The sequence below is a fragment of the Vanacampus margaritifer genome, chromosome 5 (assembly GCF_051991255.1).
Source record: "Vanacampus margaritifer isolate UIUO_Vmar chromosome 5, RoL_Vmar_1.0, whole genome shotgun sequence".
NCBI classification, from domain to species: domain Eukaryota; kingdom Metazoa; phylum Chordata; class Actinopteri; order Syngnathiformes; family Syngnathidae; genus Vanacampus; species Vanacampus margaritifer.
The window spans coordinates 23029214-23049213 of record NC_135436.1 but is presented as its reverse complement, the minus strand read 5'-3'; the positions used below and the strand labels follow the sequence as shown (position 1 = coordinate 23049213).

General features: G+C 38.5%; 3 protein-coding genes across 4 annotated transcripts in view; all 3 read left to right on the top strand.

Annotated features, from left to right (window-relative positions):
* Positions 1 to 7270, top strand: part of nmd3 (NMD3 ribosome export adaptor) — a 13127-nt gene extending 5857 nt beyond the window's left edge. Inside the window, exons 8-16 of the mRNA XM_077566923.1 lie at positions 30 to 108; positions 1452 to 1548; positions 2057 to 2174; positions 3885 to 4030; positions 5338 to 5450; positions 5523 to 5595; positions 5723 to 5829; positions 5964 to 6034; positions 6914 to 7270. Coding sequence (XP_077423049.1) covers positions 30 to 108; positions 1452 to 1548; positions 2057 to 2174; positions 3885 to 4030; positions 5338 to 5450; positions 5523 to 5595; positions 5723 to 5829; positions 5964 to 6034; positions 6914 to 7044 — 935 coding nt within the window. The 3' untranslated portion in view covers positions 7045 to 7270. The remainder of the gene's footprint in view (positions 1 to 29; positions 109 to 1451; positions 1549 to 2056; positions 2175 to 3884; positions 4031 to 5337; positions 5451 to 5522; positions 5596 to 5722; positions 5830 to 5963; positions 6035 to 6913) is intronic.
* Positions 7271 to 10324: 3054 nt separating this feature from the next.
* On the top strand, positions 10325 to 15193 carry sptssb (serine palmitoyltransferase, small subunit B). 2 transcript variants are annotated; one of them, XM_077566174.1, is made up of 3 exons: positions 10325 to 10579; positions 10688 to 10910; positions 12716 to 15193. In XM_077566174.1, exon 3 carries the CDS (start codon positions 12724 to 12726, stop codon positions 12964 to 12966), a length of 243 nt encoding a protein of 80 aa, XP_077422300.1. In that variant the 5' UTR covers positions 10325 to 10579; positions 10688 to 10910; positions 12716 to 12723; the 3' UTR covers positions 12967 to 15193. The 2 variants fall into 2 exon arrangements, with proteins under 2 accessions (XP_077422300.1, XP_077422301.1); XM_077566175.1 differs by having other exon boundaries at positions 10325 to 10910.
* A 4541-nt stretch (positions 15194 to 19734) lies between these two features.
* The window catches only part of otol1b (otolin 1b), a 2538-nt gene continuing 2272 nt past the window's right edge, over positions 19735 to 20000 (top strand). The window contains exon 1 of the mRNA XM_077566450.1: positions 19735 to 19783. The gene's annotated coding sequence lies outside the window, so the exon portion shown is untranslated. The remainder of the gene's footprint in view (positions 19784 to 20000) is intronic.

Here is a 20000-nt window from a genome sequence, read left to right as displayed (position 1 = left end):
AGTTGATATTCTTGCTTCTTGTGTCTCAGAGGGCATCGATTTCTACTACGGCTCCAAGCAGCACGCTCAGAAGATGGTCGACTTCCTCCAGTGCACCGTGCCCTGCAGGTGAGTAATGTAAACAAACAAGGGCCCACCCGGAGGTGGGTCAACATTTCACTTATTTATGGGCCGCTTTAATGCCGCTTGCGGCTGTGGAGACTAGAATTGGAAGTTTTGGACGGTTTGCAGCGGTAAACATGGATCGAGCTGGAGTAGATTTAGTTGAGCAACTTTTTCTGTCACATGAAAAGCGATATGCTTCTAGATTTCATGTAAGACAGTAAGGCCCGACCGATTAATTGGCTGATTATGGCCCTTTAAACATTTTTTTTTTTTTAATTAATTTATTTTAACAAACCAACATATTCTTCAAAAAACACTTTTAATATAAGTTTGTCATGAAAAATGGGGGGGGAAATGGGAATAAAAATCCTTTAACTCTTTGACTGCCAAAAACGTTAAATAGCGTTTAGTAAAATCCTATGGAGGAGTGCCAAAGACGTTAAAAGACGTTTGTTTCAAAACAGAGGTGAAACTAACCATTTTCTATTGTTGATTACTGAAAAACGGAATATGGTAGAAACAAACTTTTTTTTTCTGATGAAAGATGAGAGTCCAATCTATCATTTGGTAGTATGTGTGTTTCTATAGTCCAAACACAACATTTTCTGTGGACCTTGAAAGATCAGTCAAAATGCTTAAATCGGCTGGCACTGGGAACAACCCGTTTTTGAAAACATCTGGCAGTCAAAGAGTTAAAAGAATGGGAAATATAAAAAATATTTTAAAAAAATATTGAAGAAATTATCTGCGCATCTGCAGGGTTGGGGTGTAGTTTTAATTTGTAATATCACCATTCACCACTAGATGGCAGCCATATCTTAGTTGTACTTAAATTGTGTCTTATACTGTCCTATACTACAACGTGAGTAGGCATACCGGTAATTTTTTTTGTGTGGATTTGGAATGATACTCAGAACCTCAATAATATTCCAATTTTGAGTAAAATGACTTTTGTGGGGGAAAAAAAAGATTTGTACAAAATGGGTTCTTTATGTTGGTTTCTTGTTCAACAGTTATTTGCCATCCTTCAGTGGTCCTTTTTGCCCTTGGCACTGGAAAAAGAACTGAAATTTATTTTTTAAAACAGTATATTTACAGTTGATACCCACCATTCGTGAGGAATAGGGATTAGGCTGGTCCGCGAATAGTGAAAACCTGCGTTGACACCCATTTCAATGCTTTGGGGTGGTTAATCAGTAATCAGTGTTTTTTTCTGCCAAAAATCGGTATCTGCATCGGCCTTAAAAAAAATCAATATCATTCAAGCCCTATAGGACAGCTGATGACTAAATGCTGAAATAATACCTGCTTTTGTTCTAATCTCCTGTCTGTCCTCAAATTTAAAGATCAAAGGTGTCCCAGCGCCTCATCTCTCACGACATCCACTCAAACACATACAACTACAAGAGCACGTACTCCATGGAGATAGTACCTGTTTGCAAGGTATATCCGTCCACTCGCACCAGTATAGAACTGACATTGACCACACAAAAAATCGGATCCATACAGATGTATTTGGAGCAAATGGCTAGTGAGTTGAAATGTACAAGGGAATGCTAAGTGATTATGCTTCCTCTACAAAAGTATTGCAACAGTGAAGCAAAGCGTTTTGCTCCATTTGGGATTGACAACAAAAGAGCAATCTATACTTAATATGTATATAGTATATTCATACTTAAAAAAAAAAAAAAGGCAACACAAGGAATAGGTAATAACAGACTACAAGGGATTACAGTTGACTATGGGTGGGAAAAGCAATTGAAGGGATCGAGAGGGGAAGAAGCCGGAAAACTAATTGGTCCATTGCATAAACATTGGCTTGACTGTTCCAATACTTTTGGATGGGAGTCTACATACCAAGATAGTTGCCATGTTTATTTTTAGAGCACGTTAGTACGCAGCCTTTTCCAGTTCAACAATTTGACAGTCCTCACTTGTCTCCTGTTGCCAGGACAACGTGGTGTGCCTGTCGCCTCGGCTGGCGCAAAGCCTGGGGAACATGGGTCAAGTGTGCGTGTGCGTCCGTGTCACCAGCACCGTCCACCTCATCGACCCAAACACCCTGCAGAGTAAGTCCAGACTGCCTTTTAGGCCATCTTAACGTTTTTTTTTTTTTTTTTAATTGGGACACCTACGGGAACCGCTAGAAAAAATTTTCATTGCTTCATTTGTCATGCCGGAGCTGCTTGATTTTCACGGATTTTCACTTATTGCACGTTTGTCTGGAGCCCTAGATTTGTGTCCCAATACTTTTGTCCATACTAGTGTGTCAGTGAAGCAGATGCTTGCTAAGATGCCAGTCAGTCAGCCGGCCACATGGCATCCACGTCGCCATCTTCCATGTGCTTCCAGTCACGAAGCCGGAGGGGACAAGACGGCAAACATATTTGTTATGCAAGCCGTCATCGCTCGTTAGCAGCAAAGGCGGCTCAGGGGGAGCGCTGCTTAATCAGTGAAAGTATGGCGGCAATTAGCCGCCGTGTATTTTTCCTTTTTCTTTCCGGTGTAATCTAGCGTGTTCCTCTGCGGAGTTTTGACATTTTGAACGGCACATGCACGTTATTAATTACTCTTCAAAGGCAAGGCCGTTTTTGTTGCAGAATGCAAAAATGGCCTCAAGGCTCATGTGGTTTTTTTTTTTTGGTCTGAGTAATTAACTACAGATTTTTCCCTTTTTTTCCTCTCTAGATTTGCTTGTATTGACCTTCTTTCCTGTACTAATTGCTTTGATTTCTTATAGTAGTGCTATGTGAAAGGGTTTGCAGTCAACCTTAAACATTTCTTGACAATCTGTTATGTGACCTCACTAGTCTAAACATGGCATTCTGATTAACTCATTTGCTCCCAAAAACTTATAAAAACGTTCTATTTTAAATGTTGCCATAATCCCCAAAAAACAGATTTATACGTTTTTTATGCTAGACACAGAAGGCTTTGATGCAGCCTCTGACCTGAAGTTTGCTTAAACCAATGGTAGTTATTACAAAAAAGGCCAGCAGGTGGCAGCAGAGTATAAGAGATCAACCAGGGCCATGTTGTAACAAGCTCTTTTCCCCAGTGTTTTCAACAGGTTTGTGAATAATGATGAAACTTAGCTATATTCTAATGCTAATTGCTATTAAGCGGAAACGGAAATATACTTCTTTTTTTTCTGATGAAAGAAGAGACTCTATTCTTTCCATGTTTTTATAGTAATAGAACACAATATTATGTGGGCCTTGCAAAATCAGTCAAAATCTAAAAATAGCAGGGAGCAAAGGGTGTTGCTTCAGTGAAAATGGCTGGGAGTGAATGAGTTATTACAACTTTGGTTATATGAGTTATGAAGCAAAAGCCAGTAGTTTTTTTCCATCTCGGCGGCGGCCTTTTTGCCACTTGCTGTCGACTGAAGATGACATCACAGTTGCTCAGGCAACAACCAATCAGAGCTCACCTGTTATTTGAAGCTGCGCTGTGATTGTTTTTTTACCTGAGCAACTGTGATGTCATAATCAGTCGACAGCAAGTGGCAAAATGGCCGCCCCCTGAGATGGATAAAAACAGCTGGATTTTGCTGCTTAACTCATCTTCTACTACCGTAATATTAGCCAGAATACCATATTTAGACTAGTGAGGCTGCAAAGAACATATTATTGTCAAACAGCGCATCACGACTGATTTCTTTCTTTTATGTAACGTCCTAAAGAAACGGAGAAAGCCACATAATTGCAGCCTCGCTGCTTTGTCGGGTTAGCACGATTATACTTATTACATAATAAATGGCCATCTCTCACTCACAGTTGCCGAGGTTGATGGTAGCACATACTGGCGCCATCCCTTCAACAGCCTGTGTAACCCACGGCAACTGGAGGAGTTTATCGTTATGGATATTGACGTCATCCGAGACCAGAAGCTGGCTGCTGGAGCTGGCATGAGGTCCAATAAGGTGAGTGTGTGTTTGTGTGTGGCTGCACAACAGAGTGCGTTATTGGTGGGGGGGGGTTAGGGGGGCATTGCCATTCTCTTGGAAGCAAAATCAATAGAGAGCCATTACAATATTCCTGAACCTGCATATGGGATTCAAGCCAGCATGATAGAAGTGTTTTGGTATTGATTGTGCAGGGAATAATGAGTTTTGCTGTGACAAAGCTCGCCGAATGCTGCATTGATGTCATTATTACCATTATTATTATTGATGCTCCAGTCACAGTAAATTGGAGCAAAGAAGGCAGCATTTAGTAGTTTTGTAATGCTTTCAAATATTTTACTGGGTGTTTATGTTAACATTTCGTTAGAGGCCATAGGAACCTATGGAAAGAATTTGTTGCCACCACGACCTTAGGGTTTGATTTTTTTATTTATTTTTTTCTGACGCATGTGATTTGACAATGTGTTACAGGTATACTAATGACGAGGAGTACTTAAGTCGGGGTCAGATTCTTTTTTGTATCGGTACTGGCATATTGCCATCAGTTTCACAGTTTTTTTTACACCAAAACATTCTGAACCTAAAAGAAAGTAAATTTTATTATTTCATCAGATTTTTTTTTTGTATTGTTTTTTTTTTTTGGGGGGGGGGGTTCTTAAAAAGTAATAAGTAGAAGATGGGTTTATTTTACCAAAAACACTGTTTTGTGATTTTAAAAAGGAGAAAGCAAGCTTTGTGTGTTTTTTTTTGTCTGTAATTATTATTTATTTATTTAATGTAGGCTGCTAAAGACTGTGTAAATGATGGAGGGGGCCACAATTTTTCACAAGTGGTCGGGGGTGGGGGGCAAACTTCCTCACCAGATTTAAGACAAAAATGCCATTTTAAATATGGACAAGATCTAGCCTGCAAATAGCAAAAAACGGCATTTAATTCAAAAAACACACTAATAAACCTCCAATATGCATTTTCCCCAAAAATAAACCCACATTTTAAAAAAAAAAAAAATTTGTATTGTCAAAAATCCGCAATTTGGTAAATCTGTTGTTTTTTTAATGAACTTATTTAAATAGCAATCAATGTAACTAAATCATTATTTCATTTATTTTCCTATATTTAAGTGTTAATGTTTAAATTATATAATATTACACTACAATGGCTTATAATCAGACACTATTTTTGAACAAAACCATTTTTTATAAACACAACGGCATACTATGCTAATATAGTTTAATGTTGGTCATAATTGCGGGACTTTCTGATATTTATTTTTAGGCGGTACTCATCTTTTGGCATTTGTCACTTACCCCTCTGATTTGTTACAGCACACCTTGGCTGAGTTGTGGGTACAGAAGACTTCAGAGATGGATACCTGTCAGCAGTACCACTGCCGCACATTCCTGGGCCACCTGCTCAACATTGGAGACCTGGTTATGGGGTGGGTATTGATGACTGCAGAAAGTTGCGATCAATTTGAGGAAAAGAGTGATTGCCATTTTGTTTCCGACAGGTATGACTTTGCCAATTCCAACGTCAACGACGAGTTCTTGAATAAGATGAACCCTCATCATGTACCCGATGTGGTAGGATTTCTCGTCATTGAAATGCTGCCACCATTTTTTATTTTTTTTTACTGCATACTGCCCTCTTGTGCAGAAATACATAATTGACCTGCTTTCAGTCATGAAAATATCAACTGGGCTCTTATAGGTGCTGATCAAGAAGAGCTTCGACCGCAGCCGCAGATTGAGACGCCGGAACTGGAAACTTCATGAGATGGCCAAAGACAGAGAAGGCATGGATACAAATGATGAGAGGTACCACACTGCTATATATTTTTTTTAATTTAACAGATAGCTCCAGAATGTATTCATGTCAAATTGCAACCTTAATATTTTGCTGCTTAGCAATACTGGATTCCCTCTCTTAACTTTGCATTTGTTTTCCTCAGACAATTCCAGGACTTCTTGGAGGACCTGGAGGAGGATGAGGCTCTGAGGAAGAATGTTAACATCTACAGAGGTGAGCAGCTGGACACCGCCGGCTTTAATAATAAATAGATTTGATTTATAACGTACTTAAAACTCAAAGTGCATAGTACAGGCAACAATAAAAGCAATGGAAGCACACAGTAAAGTAAAAAAAACTGTCAAAAAAATCAGAGTTATAAAAAAAATGTCTCATGCACTGTCTGTGTTCTTATTATAATATCAATAAAAATATCCCCAAGTGTAGTAAAAATGCAGGTTGGCTTGGCTACTGCTACATAGGAAATCATTACCGTTTTTTTCTCTTGAGCTTTTTTATTTTATTTTTTTAACATTGTCTGTCAGTGGTTCTCAAACCTTTTCCACGATCTACCACGTAAAAAAATATTTAATTCTCCAAATGCCACCATAATGGCTAACATGGAAAAAGTAGGAGTAGTAGTCTTAAGTCTTTGTTTAAAAAAATATTTAAAAAAAAAAAAATGCCAGAGGATTTATTCCTTTAAAAGTACTGTATATTCAATTTTATTGTAATCCACTCTTAAATATGGGGAAAATAATGCATATTTAAATAGTCATTCTATTAGAATTCACATTAACTAAATACAAATTAGCCTAAGTAAATGTTTATAAACTATTCTTGAACGTTAAATGAAAATGTATTTTACTGCTTTTAAAAGTTGAATACAACTGAGCTATACTGAGGAAACAAACTGCATAAAAAGTAACAAATTAAATAGACTGGATTTAAAAAAAAAAAAAAAAAAGTAAAACGGAATGTATGCATAACTATCAACTTCTGCTGTTTGAATTTTTGTATTAGTTTTTTATTAATTCAGTCATTCATTTGCATACCACTGAGCACACACACCGACTGCTTGTTGTCATTGTACAACTTCAATCATCTTTTCAGATGTCTCAAAGATCCCGGTGGAGAGCGATACAGATGATGACGGCGCGCCACGTATCTCCCTGGCGGAAATGCTGGAGGAGCTCAGCCTCTCAGACGCCACAGGGGCCGAGGGGGCCGACATGATTGAGTAAACGTCACGAGAGTCGAGTTATAGCATCTCATTTCTACCAACTAGCAGATTGAGACCTCACTGAAACAACATTTGAGTTCTCTAATGATGCTCATCAGAGCTTCTGCCTGCACTTCCCCTAAGAAACAGTAATCACCATCAAAAATCATGGAATATTTTCTTTATGTAGGACTGTCACTGCTTAACTGAAAGTGTCAAAAAATAAATTTGTATCCTCGTGTTAACTACTTTGGGCTGCTTTGCTTGAAACGTCCACTAGAGGGCGCTGTAGCATCAAAAGGCAAGAATGGTGGCAATTTCACTGTGGTGGGCCAAATTCAACTTTGTGGTTAATACTCCAATATTGCCTATATTGCTCCAAATTTATAGAGCCAGTACAATTAAATGCAGACATATTTTTAACCCCTTTCCTGGCCATCTTTTTTCCCTCTTTTTAGTAATGGTGTTTTTCCTTTTTCAGTGCTGTCGTTTGTCCATTCCAACTTCCTAGCTTTTACTTTCAATGTTGTACCAGTTGCTTGCTTCTTGTAGAGTCCTGTGATTCTTATCACATTCTTCTTTTAACACTCCCTTGTTGAAGCCGCTTGTTTTGGATTACCTGGAGTGTGAACGTTTCAAAGCAAAAGTGAAACATTTGAAGAGTTAAATAAATAAATAAAAAGTTAAATAGAGAGCGAGCGAAATTTTGAGTGACGTATATGCTAATGTCTCTGGCGTCAGTCGTTTTTTTAATAATTGTCCAAAAGGCCAAAGAAAATGCAAAACAAAGGATTGTCAATCCTTTAATTATTTTTGAGCTGATTTGTTTTGCGACACATCAAGTTAAAAGATGTATTTTCTCCACATTGTTTTCAATCAATTTCTGACTTGGTTCCACTGTATTTTATTCATGAAGCGATTTGCCTTCCCGATCTGTGCAAATCACACCATCACAATAACAATCAGTTAAAACTCCTTCTTTGCATATCACCTTTGGGTGACCCCGGCACCAGGTTGAGAAATTGTGACCGCTCAACAGCCCTTGTGCGGATTTGTCTTTTCATCAGGTCGCGTATCTAATCTGAGAACCTTGATTGCGTCTCTGCTGTAAGAAAACAAATGTCAACATTGTTGCGTTAAAAATAAACGCTCAAGATGACGTGCTGCTTGTTGAGAGCAATTCAGATGAGCTGTTAAGTGCCAATATACGTACATTTGTTTAAGCCGTGGTGCCTTAGCAACACAATTAGCCTATTAGCAGGATATAGAATAGTTTGTTTATCAAGCATAGAATATGTGAGTGGTGAGATAATGAACTGTGGTTGTGAACCAGTGAAATGTGTTTGACACTCTACCTTGAGGATTGAGGAAGAAGATGAAGGAAGTGCCGATGCAGCAACAACCCCCCCCCCCCCCTTTTCCCTCCCAAAACCTGAACTGTCATTTGATCTTGGGAAAGTGAATGAAGCAAATCGCATGGGTTGGGATGGGGGCGTCTCGAACAATGTTGAAAGGAGGTTCAGCAATTTAAAAAAAAAAGAAAAGAAAAAAAACTTTCACCCACCTCTCCTTGATATCTTTGCATGTGTGCAAATTGTAACCTCCAAGTTCCAACACTCTTTAGCACGCGACTTAGCATGTTCATAGCGTTGCAGTTATTAGTCTATTTTGGATTTTCTTTTCTTTTCTTTCCAAAACACAGACACATTTTGGTTGTCAGATGTGTAAAGTTTTTGAACAGAAAGAGCCAGACCAATGGATAAAACAAGATTGTACATTACACTGCTCGCTCGATCCCTCTGAATTCACAGGAACCAAATCCCATTTTTCCCCAAAACTAAGAAAATTATGATTTCACAATGCACATCAATAATCTTGCCCGAAGATGTACATTATCAAATGAACCTGCATCTTTTTGTAGGTGTGAAAAGCAGGATTACGGAGGATGATGTAGAATAATTTTCAACAAAAACTCGGCAAGGTTGAAATACTTCCTGTTTTTGGTCTCAAACCATTGTGCCCCCATCTAGTGGTTAACAGTGGAATCACATCAAAAAAATATACAACGTTTGACCTGTCATTTGTGAAGCTTTATCAAATCAATTCTAAAATCTATGTGATTGGAATATTGTCTTAATTTATTTTTCAACATGAAGCATATTTGTTATTTTAATAGCTTGCATCCAACTAGAGGTGGTGTTGAGTCACACTTTGTCTCAACAAGCCTTAACCTTCAAATATCAAGCAGTTTTGTCACATTAATTCAATCTTACCTGCAGTATTGTCATATGAAATTATATTATGTCTGATTTATCTAACAGGTTTATACAGTGTCTATACTGTATTGTCTACAAAACTCCACTCAAAGGCCAAATTACGGTTTTGTTTTTGTTTTTTTACTTTTTCCACAATTAATATGGCCATTTACATTGGTGTGTAATTTTAGCTGTTTAAGCTTTTTTTTTCTTTTTTTTTTTTTTGGCTATTACTGACAATATTCCAAACACAAAGTCTCCCATCCAAAGAGATTTGTTTCGCATTTAATTGCGCAAGTCAGAATATTTTAGGGGAGAAAACAACTTGTCTCTGACTGTGACAGAAAACAAGGCCACTCCATCCCCTGCATCCAGACCACAGCAGTTTGAACCCGTGCGTGACCGCTTGGCCGTGGTGGCGCTGCCTGTGTTTACATATCAATAATGCATGTTGTTGTTGTCAAGGGTAGGAACTGAGACAGTCAGCAAAGTGCGCCGATGGGGAGGTAAGATTTCCCAAACTGTCATCTTGTGGCAATGCAAAAAAATACCTGAGCTGCATTTTATAATTTATATATATAAAAATGGTAAAATTGATTTAAAATTTGAATTGCTGGTGGACGGCATTCCATGGTCACAGATGTAATACTAATAGCTAATAAAAAATGCAATGTCGTGTTATATGAGCTGCTTCGATCCATTGATTGGTTGTTGTTGTTTTTTTACATGCTGGAGAGCAAACATTTGAGATAGTGAATGATTTTATTTTTATTTTTTTTAAAGAAGCCTAAGCTAGTCATTGCTGTACCCAGTTGAAGTTTACTGACAAACAGAGACAATTACACAATATAGCTTAGCTTTTAAGTCAGTCCAAAATAGGGGGCGTGTGAAATTTCCTCTTCTTGGGGGCGGCATAACAAAAAATAATTGAGACGCACGGCTTTAATTAAGTGCACTAGCTTAATGCTAGCATAAATCAGGGAACACCATAGACAGGCTAATGAATAGCATTTATGTCGCCGTCTTAAAGTATATTATATAGTGCTATTTTTGTTTTTCCTCCTTAAAAAAAAAGAAACATTGTTGGTGTTTTAAAAGGGCTGAAACGGAATTATAAAGCGCAACAAGTCAAGTGCAGATTCCTGAAAAATCTACTCGAGTACATTAAAAACAAGTTTTTGTACTTCGTTACTTCCCACCACGGCAAGTCCATTACAAAAAGAGGCTGCAATAAGCTGCTGACTTCGCCGCGCCACTGCGGTCCATCCTCATCCTGCAGCACCACTCATGGCGGAGTGCGAGGTAAGGATGCGGTACGCGAAAGTTTCCCGGTGCGTTCATTTACCTCTGTAAAACACAGTACTATCATTCAAAGCACGTTTGTTTTGCTTGTGCTTCTACACCTGCCAGCCAGGTGAGCAGCTGCTGCTGCAGAGCCACGGTCAGTGGGTGTGGTGTCGTCTGCAGTCTCTCGGCACGTCTTAGTACTGCATATAGACTTGACACAAACTGGTGAAGCGCTTTTTTTCCCCCTCCTGGCGCACCGCGTGAAGGCAGCAGCGGGGCAGCAAACGGGCCGCGATCCGCGCTTATAAGTAAGACGTCATAGCCAGGGTACGTCACTGCTTTCAAGGTGAGTGGTTCGTTTGGATCCTTTGGCGCTTTTGGAGCTCATAGCACTTTTATCATTAGAATTTAAATGCAGCAATTTGTTACACGTTATCATCATTTATATACTATCCATGTTGCGGTTTAGAAATAGACATTTATAGAGTACGATGTTTGTAATAAGTTTGCTGAGTTTATAGTAAATTCTAGAACGCGCACCTGATGCATGGCCACAACCCCTCAAAAGTTTGAAAGCCACATTTAATAAATTGACTCATGTTGCATTACAATAAACGCTCTAAGCCTTTTCCGGTGTGTATAGTTTATGCTTTGGGACTGCCACAGAGATATTCATTTTACCACTAAGTAACCAAACTATTCTCTTTAACATTATACAATTAGGGCAGTTCAACATCGCTGCTAACTAAAACCACAATTACAAAAAGAAAAAAGAAAAAGATGTGGTTAATAATCTTGAATACGTTATCATTATTACGCTTTGATATATCATATCAAACTGTTTTCAAAACATTTCATGTGGCCTGCCATAGCCTAAAAATGTGCACCACAGTTTTGAAAAGATTAATTAATGGAGCAGTAATTATTTTATTTTTGGAAGACATTTTTTTCTAAAGTTTTAAAAAGTAAAAAAACATCTTCACGTTATTTGATATCATGATTTATTTTCTGTTTACTGTAACATTGTATTTGTTGCATTTTATTTACTGTATTTGTTGTCAATAATCATTTTGTATTCATTAATAATGGAGTTTTGTTATTTGTTACATTTAATGTGTGCTACCAAACCACTATTTTGCCTTTAATTCTGCTTCATTTCAGTCTGTATAGGCTTTGTTTGTTTTTATGCATATATTTTATTTATTTATTTAGTGTCTAGATAAGTCTAGTGCTTAAGAAGTGTAGTCCACATGTTTACATATTATTTCGTGAAACATGAAAAATGACTTAAGACTGCACTGACCTACGTTTACGTCACACTTGATTCATTAAATTTTGTGAAAAAATTAAAAGACTGCAAGTCAAAATGTTTGGTAAGATAACAAATCTAATTTTCTCATTTTTGCTCACAAGTCAAAACAAAAAAAATCATCAGGGTCAGGTCACTCGTATCTGAAGGCAGCAGTGTGCTGTTAAACTAGACATAGAAATTTGATGGCGAAATTGCGTGTGAATGCTGGAATTTGGAATGAAAACACGAAAACTTGGAATTATATTAAATGATACTGCATGTCATAATATTGGAAGCAATGGACTGTTGTGGAAGGGTGAATGATATTGAATAATATGGAAGGATGTGGAATGGTATTGGTGAAAAATGTGCACTATATATTGGTGAAATTCAAGTGAATGATATTGAAAGAGATGGAATGAAATTGGTGGGTAAAAAATTGCATATGTTGATGAAAAATGTGGAATGATATTGAATAATATGGAATGGCATTGGAGAAAAAATGTGGAAATTTTGGTATGTGGCAATTTCTGGAATGTTGATAATCATTCCCAATGTGAAGTGAATGAGCTGAACATTCTGAAGTTTTGAACGAGAATGATGTCAATCTGTTATGTTGAATGCGCCATTTGGGAATGAAAGATGAATTATTGGGTGAAAAACGTGGACTTGTAGGAAAAGTTTTAGATGAGAACGATAATACCTCAGTTGAGTTTTTGAGATTGAAATGATGTGAATTGGACGCATTTTGTGGAAAATGGTGCATTTTAAAAGATGGTAAGGAATAATAATAATGACAATAATTTGAAGACCATGTTGATATGAGTCAAAATCCATCAATGCAATCTGCCTTAATCCAGCCTGCAGGATGAACTTCAAGAACCTGAGGGAGTACCTGGCCTGGCTCTACTACCAGTACCTTCTGATCACCGGCATCTACGTGCTGGAGCCTTGGGAGAAGTCCATCTTCAACTCGGTCCTGTTGTCGGCCGTCGCCATGGTGATCTACACCTCCTACGTCTTTGTGCCCATCCACGTGCGCCTGGCGCTGGAGTTCTTCTCCGGCATCTGCGGCGGCCAGCCGGAGAGCGCCATGGCCCTCATGAACTAGGAGCGCTAGACACCAAATTCACGTTCATCGCCACGGGCATCGATTGGTTAAGAATGAACTCACTTTTGTGGAAATGATTGATTAATCATGCTTGATTCACTCGACTAGTTTGCTGTGTAATGAAGAGCAACATGACGTCAGCTACGGGAGGTCATTCTTATTCTTATTCTGCTCAATATAAAGCGGAAATGTATCGATCAAAGGTAATCCAATGTCCATCTGGACCTTAAACCAAAGCTGTCTATCCTTCGAGCCAATCGAGATGGCGACGGCCATTTTCACCACATTGTGTAAGCCCCTCCCATCAGTAGATTTGATATGACCGGATACATCAAGCTCCTTTCTAATGGTTAACCGTGGAGCCGATTTTGAGCTCCAATGCTAACCAAAACAGCAGCAGATAGTTACTGAGCCCTTCCGCAAATAGTGAGAAACAGCAAGGAACTGGTTGTTTACAATTTCGAATATTATAAAGTTTAAACGATAAATATCCCACAAAAAATTTTTGGGGGGAAAAATGTCAGAGAGATTGTGGCCTTTTTATTGAGTTTTTAACTGGTTGACTGCGGAGCCACCGTTTGAACTCGGTTACTAAACAAAACAGGAGCGCCTACCAAAGAGTGTTGTTAGCAAGCCTGCTAAATTTGAATGACCAAAAAAAAACACGCCAAATCTTAAACGAGGCTTAAAAATCGTGGAAAATGAAGTCATTTGTCTCTGCTCTCCTACTTTGTCAAACTTTTTTTTATCACCTGCGCATTACTACTACATATTTGCACTGCAAATTGATCATTGAGGGCAAGAGGCGCTAGCCACCAGCTAGCTTGAAGCTAGCTCACAAACTAGCTCATGAAGCTAGCTCATGAGCTTCTGTGGCTCCTCACAGCTGCTTGGGAATTTAACACACAGCTAGCTAGCTAACGTCACGCTTTAGCGCTAGAAATGGGCCTAGTTAGTAATTAAATCACAGTTGCGCCAGATAGCCAGATGCGAATGAATATTGTCGGTCGGGAAAGGGGCCTGATGACCAACAATTTAACGCTATGTCTCCACATTTCAGAATGATATAGTTCTCTGTCTTTACATTGAACAAATCTCTGAATTCATTTCAATGCTATGCTAACTGTAATGCTAAATTAAAAAGGTAGCTCCGCAATGAATCCAAAGCGTTTCAAAGTTAAATGTTTGCGTTTGGATAAGCGGGCAAGAGTCCACCACGACGATGACACTGACATGTGCTATGAACCAAGACCCCGCCATCCCTCCAGTGTTTTAACTGCCGGTATGCCAGGAAGGTGTGCTTGCCACTGAGCACCAGCAAATATTGATTCAGCACGCCTTCGTACAGTACGTATGGGGTTTGGCTTTTGCTTTGATAAGGCATTACTTGATCTGCGGCTTACTCAGCCCAACAGGGAAGTGTTTTGTTGGCACGTGCTGCAGCTAGAAGAGTCCTGCATGAAAAGCAAAGCTCCACTCGCCCTACAATTGATCTATACCAGGGGTTCTCAAACTTTTTGGTTCCAGTGACCCTCTTTTGTAATCCTAACGCAAATTAATCATTATCTTACACATATTCATTATTTTCTGCAAAGCCTGACTAATGTGACTGAGATTTACCGGAGACATGTGACTGTCTCCATGTATAGTCGTGTTTGTGCTATACTGCCCCCAGGTGGCCAAAATGCACACACCAGAAGGAGCAGCACAATGTCCATTGAATTGAAGCAAAAAATGTGGCAAAAATTGTTTAATTTCTATACATGATGTGATTACTGTATGCTTTCAAAAAGTACAGTATTAGAGTGCTAAATTAATTAAATTCATTAATTGGTCTATTTATTTTTTACGTCAATGAATTTCAGTTTATTTTGCGGACCCCAGTTTGAGAACCTCTGCTGTAGCTAACGGACATGTTAGTAGTGGCATTTTTTTTTCAGCTTTTTGATCACACAACTTTGATTTGTGTTCTTGTTGATTGCATGTTATTTATACAAAGTTCTATATTTATATACATACTGTACTGGTAAATGCTTGGCTGGTTTCAATGTCAATTACCACACTTTTTTTTAAATTTTATTTTATATTTATTATGTTCGCTTGTGGCCATAAAACAACACCGTACAGTTTGCTCCAACTTCATGTGCTTTAATTGTTACACATGTATTATGAATAAAGAGTTGTTTTTTTTTAATCACCAAATCAATAATAAAGACATTCAACACTGCTGTTTGTATGTTCCATGCAGTAATTAGGCAGCAGTCACTAGGACTTTATTTGAGAAACGAGCACGTTGCTGGCACAATAGAGTCGATTCACACAATCACGGAGCAAGTCACCAAACCTGTTCTTGGCTGCTGATGGGGATGAATGAACCTCAAGCGTTTCTTTCTACTCTACTATGTAATCTGTACATGCGGGGGCGGAGCCATCAGTGAATGCTGTCAAACTGATGACATTTACTTTTTCAGGTTAAATGATGAAGGCGGTTAATAGCTTAAGTTTGTATGTAAGAATAGATACGCAATACATTAGGAAAGTAGATGTGGTTGGAAGTCATTTTTACTCGGGGGGAAAAAAGAAAAAGGAAGCTATTTTTACTATAGTTTAGCAGTCTTAAGTTGTAATAACAGTGGTTCGCCACTAGGTGGCAGACATTGCTCAACGGCGCCTCCAAAAGAAGAAGAAAGAGAGCATGTAACTGAATATAAATACCGAGTTAATGGAGCTGCAGTGTATAGTAATGAAAAATTAGGCCATTTTGTGTGCGTGTGTGTAAACAGAAAACCATTAAAACATACTTTATTTTTATTTATTTATTTTAAACATGCACAATTGCCCTTCCCGGTTGTCATCTTCGAAGGAGCCTCTACTCTAGTGTTTACACTTCATTTGGGTCAGAGGTTATCTCTGTGATGACAAGGCGGCAAACTGTTGTGTTGCGTTGCGTTCGCTTGTCGCCCGTGACAGTCGGTAACAACGACAACTGTCAACTTGGTCTGATTGTGCAGTGGAACTCCTGGCAACTTCCAAAGTACACACAGGTGGATATGTGACACTCATACAACTACAAGTCTCACCTTACCAGGAAAGCCTGCAACGGCTTTAAATATTAATATCTTGTCACACCTTCAACACACTTACACGACCAACTGCACTTTGAGGGAAAAAACACACAAATAAGGCACAACTTTGTGTGTGCGTGTGTGTGTGTGTGTGTGTTGTTAAACAGTGTAGTGTTTCACCTAGAGGCTTTTGAGCACATGCAGTTTTGTCAAGGGTCAAAAAGCTTTTGTTGAATTAATAGTTTCCTCCCTGTAATGTAAACATGAATTTGTTATTACATGTTCTGCGGTACATTTAGACCTTTGAAGTACAGAGGACTAGTGGTCAGCACATCTGCCTCATGATCAGAGGTTTTGTGTTTGAATCTCAAGTTTAAAGGTTGTCGCCGTGTTTTGGGTTTTCTCTCATATTCCAAAAATATGTAGGCGAGGTTGATTGAAGGCTCCATGGGTGTTATTTTTGAGTTAATGGTCATTCATTTTGATGCTTGTTTGTTTTTTAACTCATTCACTGCCACTGACGGCTATAAACATAAAAAAATAATTTGAACTATTTCTATTAGTTTAACTTTTTTCCCCACTTTTGTTAACAAGAGTATGAAAACCTAGACATTTTAAAAAAATAAATATTTTCTTATATATATATTTTTTAAAGAAAAGTTTATTAAAAAATTAAGGGCGTCAGACGATTAAAATTTGTAATTGGAATTAATCGCATGACTTCAATAGTTAACTCATGATTAATCACAAATTTTATATCTGTTCTAAATGTACAATAATTTTCTTCTAGGTTTTCATACTCTTAACAAAAATGAAAAAAAATGTTAAATAGCAGTAGTTTAAATGAATTTTTGACGTCTATAGCCGTCAAAGGCAGTGAATGAGTTAATTGAAAAAAGAGAAAATAAAAAAACATTTTAAGTGTTTTTGCATTTCATTTGCAATGTTTAAATGTTGTATTCAGTTTTATTTGGGCATTTTTCATGATTTCTATGCTTCACATTTTATTTTATTTATGTTTATATTTTTTAGATACATGCATGTTTTTTTTTTTTTTTACCAGTTTCAGATTTAATAATGGTTTATACCTATACATATATTCAGATCATTTTAAATATCATTTTATTTGTTTTTTTTAGGGCTGTAAATCTTTTACACATTTTTTTGTACTCTGTTCAGATTTTTTTTTTAAAAAAAAAAAGATTTTTCTTCCATTTCAATTCCTTTTTTTCCCAACCCTTGTCATCCAGTAATATTAAAGATAATTAAAAAAAAAATAAAAATAAAATATGATATTGGCCCCACCTCACCGATGACCTCTGATGAGGATAACTGCAATAGAAAATGGATTGACAGTTGTGCAAACAAACAGAGGTGAGACACAGTGAATCATTCTCATTCACTCTTTAGGCTGTGGTCTCGTTTCATGTACGCTGCATAATAATAAACCCTGTTGCGTTTGGGATCCTGCGCACACACACTAGCATGAGGAGTGCCAGTTACATTTACAATTCATTCCTGCCACCCACTGGTTAACAGGGATAACAACATGCAAGCCGTTTTTATGTAGGCTACTTTTGTGTATAGGGTGTGCCTAATTTTGTGACTTACTGTTTGCATGATGATATGCGAATTGTGAGAGAATATGCATAATATAAACAACAAAAAGATCAAACACACAAAAAAATACTATTATTACTAAGCAAATAAAACAATAAAAATAAAAATAAAATTAAGAAAAATCTACCTCTCAAAACATAAAACATGTTGGTGACATATCAATTGATATTGCTTATTGGTAAGGTATAATTAAGAAAGACAGCCAAGCACATGATGTAATTCTGCAGTTCGGGTTAAATGTGACCAGTTAATGGGGAAACACATAATTTCTTCTGAATTAATTAATCTTTTTAGATGGACAGGATTATTCGCTGGGAAACTGATTTTTGTGACAGGATGCCGCAAAATGCTCTGTGCAAATAGGACTCGGTCTCAAGGAAGTATGTTGAGGTGGTGCAATCTTTCAACCCTGGTTAAATCTGAATGGCGCGAGATTTGAGACATTGGACTTGAGACATGCGTAAAGTGGTAGTAGCCCTTCTTCCTCTCCGGAAATGTCCATCTTGAACTTCAACATTTTGGAGGTCAGATCTCAGCAGCAGGTTGTGTCATTGTAAAAATTCAGATAATTACCTCCTCCAAGCATGATTGTATAAGACTGAGGGGTATTGATTTTTTATGCTAATGGCCATGAGATTAGTTTGTTTATTAGTCAGTGGGTCAATGAATCAATTAGTCAGTCAGTCCCTTTGTCAGTCGGTTTGTCTGTCAGTTGGTCATTCAGTTGGTTGTCCAGTCTTGTCTGTTAGTCAGTCAATCTGCACCATTTTAGTCGATAGTCACACTTGTTGTCAGTTGGTTCAATCTGAAGTCAGTCAGCATGTGACTTAGTTATTTAATTAGTCAGCACTAAAACGACGACTTGTCCCATCTGATCTGCCTTGGCACTCTTGAGCCTCTAACTCATTGGTCGCTAAACCAGGTACTTTTGTACTGAGCTCCTACTTAAAACTTGTAACTGCTAAAAGCTCAATTCCACTTAAATATCCCCTGACCAACGAGGACTAAAGACAAAAGTACTGTATGCAGTATTTACAAGGAAATTTGTTGTATTTGTTCGTCAAACCCATGCTGGGCCTTGGAATGAGAAAAGTGCTGTTGAAAAAAAAAATAATCTAACAATCCTCTCCTTTTTACACACTTTGTTGCTATCAGCCCTCTCCGTTTCCCCCAAATTCCATTTCCTTCCTTCCCTTCTGTCATGGATCCGTCTGAGGGTGTGGGGTCTGCCAAGCCCAGCGTGTCCACGACCCAAACCTTAACGGACAGTTTAGACTGGGGCAGAAAAGCATCTGTCAACCAGAACAACATCCAGATCATTCACGGATCATATTAGCGACAAACATACAATCTCGCAGGGGCTCATTCACAAAAAGTCAACAGTAGCCACCGCACAAGCCCGAGAGATGTGAAAGAGATTAGCTCCACCCGGTGCCTTTGACCAAGAGCTCAAGTTTGGCAAAGGGTGATTAAGGAGATTAGTAGCGCTCTTTGGGCTAGAACTTCCCTCTGGACGCTCACCAAGTGCCAGAAGAGATCTTTGTCCTGTGAAGTGGAGTTTTTATAAAAGTCTACAAATCAGGAAGCCTACAATCGTCTGACTGTCTGATGTGCTTCTTGAGGACAAGCAGAATAAAAAAAAAAAAAACGGATGGATGAACTGATGTTGAGCAATGCAAGACTTGCAAACTACACACAACATTTGTGAGCTTTAGTGGCCTGGCCGGTGTCCCAGAACCTTCTTTACTCTGCTTTGTCCCACCTTGAGAGCATGCTAGCTGGATCGGCTGTTGGAAGAATGCCTTTCGGTATCGGGTGACCCATCGACCGAGGGCCTTTGCTCCACGACGGGCTCACATTGAGGGGAGTGCTCCTGGCGGCTGCTCGTATCCCGTGTCACAAAAGCACCTTTCTGCCCAGAGAATGAGGCCACAGCACAGTGGTTCTGCTTGGGTCCGATCCAGTCTCTACCCTCGTTGGATTTCAGACCTCCCCCTTGTTCTTCCAGTAGACAAGCCTCATTGGTGGGCTTGTTCTCTTCTTGCGGAGATCAGATGGAGCTAAGAGCAGCCAGGGATGACTCCAAGCTACCATCCAGAGGATAAATGACCCGACCACTTATCCATAACTTGGTGAGTCTTTGTTATATGAGGTTTATCTGTTAGCTCATTCGCTGCCATTGACGGCCACAGGCGACAAAGATCCACTTTTATTGGGCTGGTAGGGAGCGAGTTTAACTTTGGTATTTTGGGTGGTTTTCCCTCCTGTTTATCATTTTAAATGCTGGTTTTAAAAATGGTTCTTTGGGGTGTCGCATTGCGAGAGATTCAGAGGCAGGATCGAACTGTG

Bases quoted from the DNA above. Each gene is read 5' to 3' on its own strand.
- sptssb (XM_077566174.1), top strand. From the start codon at position 12,724: ATGAACTTCAAGAACCTGAGGGAGTACCTGGCCTGGCTCTACTACCAG.